We start from the raw sequence: 7891 nt of genomic DNA, 5'->3' as shown, positions 1-7891 counted from the left end.
TTCATTATGTTCTACATGTAACTAAATGTTCTTATCTGTATTTTTAATTATTTTATTCTTCAGTGCTTCTTTTTGGATATTTAATATTGACCTGTCTTGCATTCACTAATCCTATAATATTTTACGACAACTATGCCATTATACACGGAGAAGGCAATGGCACCCCACTCCAGTATTCTTGCCTGGAAAATCCCATGGATGGAGGAGCCTGGTAGGCTCCAGTCCATGGGGTCGCTAAGAGTCGGGCATGACTGACCAACTTCACTTTCACTTTCCACTTTCATGCATTGGAGAAGGAAATGGCAGCCCACTCCAGTATTCTTGCCTGGAGAATCCCAGGGACAGAGGAGCCTAGTGGGCTGCCGTCTATGGGGTCGCACAGAGTCGGACACAATTGAAGTGACTTAGCAGCAGCAGCAGCAGCAGCAGCAGCAGCATGCCGTTATACAATCTAATATTTTAAAATTTCAGTATTGTATTTTTCAGTTCCCAAATTATATTCTATTTCATTCTGTGGTGAAATTCTCTTTACCTGTTTTCTATATTCCTTATTTTAACATATTAGTTATACTTATTTTAACACCATTGTCAGTCAGTTCTAGTATCTTATTTTATCTGTAGATCACCCTTATGTCTGTTTTTTCCTCTAGGTTTTATTCATGTCAACCAGTTTTTTTTGTATGTATGCCTTATAATTTTTATCGAATGTTGATTATTAATGTAAAAAGCTCTCCTCCAGGGTTCTGATGATATTATATTTTTCCAGAAAGAGTCCATCTTTTCCTTTGTTAGCTTGACAGTGTGTGCTGAGTAGCTTCAGCCGTATCTGACTCTGAGACCCTCTGGACTGTAGCCCGCCAGGCTCCTCTGTCCATGGGATTCTCCAGGCAAGAATTCTGGAGTGGGTTGCTATATCCTCCTCCAGGGGATCTTCCCAACCCAGGGACTGAACCAGAGTCTCTTAAGTCTCCTGCACTGGCAGGTGGGCTCTTTACCACTAGTGCCACTGGGAATCCCCTTTAGATTGGTAGAAACATGTCTAATCAAATTGCCTTAATTCAAAACAGGCACTGTGCTTAGTCAAGATTCTTTCCAGTCCTAATAAGTACCTGGCCCTCCAGAATTTTCAGTTCGGAACTCAGTGTATTCTCCACAGTCTCTCAGATGGCAGATCACAAATTCTGATCTCATATATTAAGACTATTAAAACTTCACTTGGCTTTTCAGTAATTTTCCACTTACTATTTTGGTCTTCTTTCCTGGAATGTCCCATAATTTGACAAATATCATGAGGGGGAGAACTGGCCATGAACTTGAATTCTCCAGTTTCCCAAAGACTGTTGAAGTTACTCTATCCCTGGCCTTTCCTTAGACTTTGCAAACTTCTTTAGGGCAAATTGACTATTGGAGTCAGTTCACAGCTCCAAGGATTTTCCTTTTCAGGAATCTTAGCCCCTTCAGTTCTTTATATATCATCTGCTGTCTGTTGCTTCAAACTGAAAATTTCTGAATTTAAAGCAGGTTTAAATAATCCATCTTATCTGAAAACAGAATTCTACCAAATAGGACTATTTAAAATCTATATTTTGTAATTTTAATAGTAAGAATGTTGTTTATTCGTTAAGTTGTGTTCCACTCTTGCTACCCCATGGACTGTAGCCCACCAGGCTCCTCTGTCTATGGGATTTCTCAGGCAAGAATACTGGAGTGGGTTGCCATTTCCTTTTCCAGGGTATCTTCTGGACCCAGGGATCAAACCCTCATCTCCTGCATTGGCAGGTGGGTTCTTTACTGCTGAGCCACTAGGGAAATCCAGTAAGAAATATAAGGTCTTAAAGTGATGTGGCTTATATTGCCTTCAGTAAAATGTCTGCCCCTAAAACAGCATGTACTAAACTCACTATATCTGTACCTAAAAACAACAAAGGAATTGTAAAAAATGTCAATGTAATAGAAGTACTTGAGAAACTGTGATTGAAATGGGTATTATCCAGTTATTTGGCCTCCATTCTCTATTTTTGTTTTGCAGAAAAGAATTGTCCAATTTTCCATAAGGTATTCATTTTGTGGAAATTATCTGGATTATATTTACTATTAAATTATAATCACTGAATTTTAAAATGTTAACCTGTTCTATACTAGAGTCTGATAGTGATCCCCAACTGGTAAGGAATGATCTATGCTTTATGAATACACACAGCAATTTATAAGGTAATACACAAAGTAATTCATAAATTTACTCATATAAATTCATAAATGTGGGTTCTGAGTGTTTATTTGGCCAGTCTCCTTTGGGTGATTATACAAGTTGGGCTTTCCTGGCATACACAAAAACATGAAGTTATACTTTCATAATGTTGAAACATATTGCTGAAAACTTCAATCATATTTCTTGTCATCATCCATAAAACTATTTCATTTAAATATCTAACAGAAAATGGTGAACTCATTAAAGCTGGCTACTAAATGTCATATATTTGTGTTTAATTCTGTTCATATTTTTATCACTTTCTAATTTCAAGTCTCAGATTGGATGAAAGCTAAAAGCTATGTTTCAATAATAACTTGAATAATTTTTCTTTTTTATTATATTTTTAAAAATGTAATTCAGGGAAACACAAAATAATTAAGTTCCAGTAGGATGACACTTGAGATTTAAAAATAAATACTTAGGTTATAAAGCAAACTCTAATTACTCATATTGTGCCAAAAGATCAATAACTGTTCTTATAGCTATATAAATTTAGTTAGAAATCACAAGTCATCTTAATTGGCCTAATGAACACGACATAAAACAATTATAATTCAGATAAGTTTATTTCTTAATTTCTATTTCTATTCTTATTGTCTTAAAGGAAAAAACAATGCTTCTTATTGAAAGTTAGCATAATTGAAAAAGTAAATTTACGCAAAATATACAAAAGCTACATTGAAAGACAAAACAAGGTCATTTGGACATCAAAAATACATCATCATTTTGTTGATAAAAGCTGCTCAAGTTTACAAAATAGAGTAATCAGACTAGAACATAATCAACAAAACTCAAGAGAAACTCTCCCTTTTTTGAAGGATGTGGAAGAACTGAAAGCCAAGAAAAACACATCTTTGTACTTACATTTGAACTTCTATTAATAGAGCAAAAGAAGGACAGGAAAATATATGATGCCCTCTACCTCTTGAGTCCCTCTAAAGGATTTAGGATTTACTTAAAGTTCTAAGATTTTTAAGTATGTTATCAAGCAGTGAATTAGTTTTATTTTAGTGAAGTGAATTTGATACCAAATTATATAAGATTTTCTCTTATTTATAAATAATAATGTTTTTATTTTAATATTGGTATTCCTGAAGCAATTACAGTGTGCTAGGTAAGTAGGAAACAAATAATCCCTAGCATATATGGTACTCAGAATGGGATAGGGTCACAATTGTAGTGTATTAATAATTTAATAAAGTGCATGTTTAGGTGCAACTTATGAGAAATAAGTATGCTAAGTTATATGCTCATGGCTATTTAGTGGGGTACAGCCTTGTAGAATGAATGGTGAACAGGAAAGCTCTAGGTAGCTACAAAGAATTTCTAACACTCTGCCCTTGCAAATATAAGTAAAGAAACCAAAACATACAGAAATGCAAGATTATGCAAAAGCTTTAAAATATTTCCTTAAAAAGACATTAAAAGAGGTTGATTTAAATATTAATAGAATTTCTTTACAGCTTGAGTAATTTATAGTTATGGGAACATTAATCACCGAGAAGGTAAAATATGGAGAAATAATATCAACTGTAACTAAAAATGCTAAATCCAATGAATACTATAAAAGGAAAATTTAGTAGAGACATGCATAAGTTTGGAATAGAGATATATATACAAATTTATGTAACAGTACAATCTCTTAAGAGAAAAATATTGCAATGTGACTTAGGCTTAACAAAATTGAGAGCCTCACTTAACCAAATATGGCATTTAACTGAATACAAAGCTATTTCTACAGTTGGGGCTTTCCTTGATTTCTCTCTCGTTGTCCTGAACCAAGAGGTTAGGGAATATCGGCTTCAGGAATTTGAACTCACCAGTTCTGTGGTCTCCCGTCAGACACACCTCGTACTGGTAGCTCTGGGACAGGGTCCCCGTGCCGCTGACGTCCACCAGGTGGCCTGGGAAGTGGCCCTCGGCCACCGGGCAGCGACCCGCCGAGGCCGCCCCGCTCCTCCTGCACAGCCGCACCGCTACGAACACCAGCACCGAGAAGAGGAAGAGCGACGACACCGACGCCAAGGCCACCACCAGGTAGACGGTGAGCGGGTCGGCCGGCGCCCGCTTCCGGGGCCGGCAGGTAGGGCTGCGAGAAGCCGTCCACCAGCAGCACGTGCAGCGTGACGCTGGCCGACAGCGGCGGCTCGCCGTTGTCCTTGACCAGCACCACCAGCCGCTGCTTGGGCGCGTCGCGCTCGCTCAGCAGCCGCGCCGTGCGCACCTCGCCGTTGTGCGCCCACACGCCGAACAGCCCGGGCTCCGTGGCCTTGAGCAGCTGGTACGACAGCCAGGCGTTCTGGCCCGCGTCGCCGTCCACCGCCACCACCTTGGTCACCAGGTAGCCCGGCTCGGCCGCCCTGGGCACCAGCTCGGTGCAGGGCGCCGAGGCGTTCTGCAGCGGGTAGAGCACGAAGGGCGCGTTGTCGTTGGCGTCCGCCACGAGCACGCGCACCAGCGCCTGGCTGCTGAGCGCAGGCGAGCCGTGGTCGGTGGCGCCCACGTGGAACTCGAAGGCTCTTAGGGCCTCGTAGTCCAGGGACGTGAGGGCGAAGAGGTGGCCATTGTCGGGGTTGATGGACACGAGGGAGGCGAGGGGCACGAGCGGGTCGGGGGGCGGCAGCAGCGAGTAGGTGACCTGGGCGTTGGCGCCCGCGTCTGTGTCTGTGGCGCTGACGCTGCCGATGTGCAGGGCGGGGCTGTTGTTCTCGCGGACCCACAGGGTGTAGGAGGTCTGGGTGAAGGCGGGGGCGTTGTCGTTGACGTCGGACACCAGCACGGTTATGTTGTGCTCGGTTTTCAGTCTTGGGGTTCCCATGTCAGTGACCGTGATAGTGATAATGTACTCGGCTTGACTTTCTCTGTCAAGAGGGCTGTCAGTTACCAGGGTGTAGAAATTCTTGAAAGTCGGTTTTAAAATGAATGGCAGATTGTCTGGAATAGAGCAAATCATCTTTCCATTGTCTCCGGAGTCTCTATCTCGAATTCGGAAGATAGAGACCACGGTCTCCGGGGCATTTTCTGGGATGGAGCTGATGAGTGAAGATATGGTAAGTTCAGGGGCATTGTCATTCACATCTACCACCTCTATTACTACAGTGCCTTTCCCGGAAAGGCCTCCTCCATCTGTAGCCTCAGTTTCCACGTGGTAAGATTTGATTTGTTCAAAATCCAATTTCTTTGTCAGTCGGATTTCTCCTGTGACTTCATTTATTGAGAAAGTTTGTTTAATTTCCTCTGAGGCTTGGAACAAGCTATAGGAAACAGTCCCAAAGTTTCCAGCATCTACATCCCTAGCTAAAACTGTAAGTATTAGGGAGTCTAGAGGGCTGTTTTCCAAAACCTGCACCTCATATGGAGTGTGCACAAACTCGGGAGCATTGTCATTGACGTCCATGATCAGGATTCGCACCATGCTGGTGCCAGACCTAGGTGGAGACCCACCATCCAGCGCCATTAGGGTTAAGCTGAACTCTGACTGCTCCTCTCGATCCAGCACTTTGTCCTGCACCAAATCTGGATATTTCTTGCCATCACTATGATTTCGAGTGAGAACGTGAAAATGAGAATTGGCGTTGATGGTGTATTTTTGAAGACCGTTGCTACCCACGTCCAAATCCTGAGCTAATTTCAACGGAAATACAGTCCCTGGCTGGCTGTTTTCCGGTATTTTCAAAAGCATTTCCCTATTTGGGAATACTGGGGAGTGGTCATTTATGTCCTGTATTAATAATTCTCCTTCAAAAAATTGCACTGGAGTTTCCAGGAACACTTGGAAATGCAGCACACAGGGTTCATCGGAGCCACATATGTCTTCCCGGTCTAGTTTCTCCCTCAAAAGCAAATCTCCAGTCTGACGATCCAGCAGCAAGCGCTGCTTGTCATCGTCACAAACCACCCGAGCCGACCGTGCCTTCAGCTCCCCAATTTCCAGGCCCAGGTCCTTGGTTAAATGGGCTATAAAGGAGCCGCTCTCTGTTTCTTCCAGAACAGAATAACGAATAGGCGCAGGGTTAGCCTGAGACAAGATTACCATCAAAATAAAGGTTGTCACTTGCCTGTTGGGTTGAATTCTCTCTAGCGTCTCCATGTTGGAGCCAGGGTGCTTACATCCAGTCCCCCTTCAGCAACCAGAAGACCAGAGGTGTTAAATTTTCTTGCTTGGTAGAATCCTCACAGAGTCACTTGTAATCTTAAATTCGTTTAGAATATCGCTGCCCAAATTCGTTGGTAACCCAGTACTGCTGGCAGAGCTTACTTGTGGTGGTGTTTCCGTCTTGCAGCAAAGGAATACGTGAGCGTTCTAGGGCTGTTTATTCACAATCTTAGCCGGCAGCGCCACCCTGCGTCCCGATCGATAAACTAACATTCTTAACTCAGCCTATTTTGGAAGTGTTCAAATTAAGCCATTTCAAAAAGTATAAAGGACTTTTTCAAGTATTATTCCATTAAATGACTTAATGTATACGTTATTCCATTACATTGTGTGAGCTATAATAATTGTGAGCACAAAGCCAGGGACTATCTCCATCTGCCCATACCCTTTACAGTAGAACTTAAAGAACTCCATTTACCCTTTGCCATAATCTAACCAGGGGAGATAAACTCTTATAAAATTACAGTCCATAATAGTTATATCTGTTTATTTCCAAGTATGTGAGAAATTTATGATGATGCAGAAAGTTTGTTAAAGTGCTCTGTACCACCTGGTCTCAGGGAGACTTTTTCAAAGGAAAGGTTCTATGTTTTTACACTGGTGTGCAAATGATAATACAGTTGAATAAAGTGGCATCTTGCCTTATTATAAGCCCTTTTACAATGTGAACCCACATTAAAATATTAGGGAGGTCAGATAGTATTAGAAACAGATTCTTAGATGCATAAAGAAAATGAAAGGATTTTTATAGATAAACAGAAATTCAGAGGATGATAAGACTTGATTATTCTGCGTGACTATTAGGATAATATCAAGCCAAAATTGAGTAAGTGAAAATAATAGAATTTTATTAAGAAAAAGGCTTTAAGATGATTTAGCTCAATAGATATCTATAATTTATGAGTTTACTTCTCACCACACTGACCCTTTGTTTCCTAGATATCATATTCCTTGACTACCCAATTTGCAGAAGACAGGGAGCTATGATTTGAAACATTTTAATCTGTGAACAAAGGGTGCCTCAAGCTTTGTCTACTCATACATGGTGAAGAGGAAAGACTTGTTTATAAAATGGATTTCAGCACAGTGTGCAACCATCCTGATTTCTCTGATACAGTAAGTTAACTGAGACACAGTTAACCAGTTTACTATTTACTATTAGTATATAGAATGGAGTACCATTTATTTGGGATTTCTCCTCCTTAAATATCTTATAATTTAACTAAGTTCATAAATTACAATTCACATTGAATGCATTATTTTAAAAGCATGTCAGTAATCTTAAGTTATGATAGAAAGTATTAGGGAAATAAATTTTTTGGCCACACCACATGCATGCAGCATCTTAGTTCCCCAACCATGGATTGAATCTATGCCTCATGCAGTGGAAACGTTGAGTCTTACCACTGGACTACCAAGAGAACTTCAGGAAAAATTATTTTTGAAAGAAACCTGGACAATAGTAGTCATTCAGTAAATATCAA

At 40.9% G+C, this 7891-nt stretch overlaps 1 protein-coding gene across 1 annotated transcript; it reads right to left on the bottom strand.

The window, feature by feature from the left end:
• Window positions 1-2616: 2616 nt before the first annotated feature.
• On the bottom strand, window positions 2617-6544 carry PCDHB4 (protocadherin beta 4). The gene is given in 2 exon segments (XM_010850380.1): window positions 2617-4316; window positions 4318-6544. Coding segments are annotated over 2 exon segments (2376 nt in total). The 5' UTR covers window positions 6342-6544; the 3' UTR covers window positions 2617-3964.
• Window positions 6545-7891: the final 1347 nt, after the last annotated feature.

Source organism: Bison bison, unplaced genomic scaffold (genome assembly GCF_000754665.1).
Source record: "Bison bison bison isolate TAMUID 2011002044 unplaced genomic scaffold, Bison_UMD1.0 scf7180017864291, whole genome shotgun sequence".
Taxonomy (NCBI): domain Eukaryota; kingdom Metazoa; phylum Chordata; class Mammalia; order Artiodactyla; family Bovidae; genus Bison; species Bison bison.
Note: the sequence above shows the minus strand (reverse complement) of the source record. Positions and strands in the feature narration are given on the sequence as shown.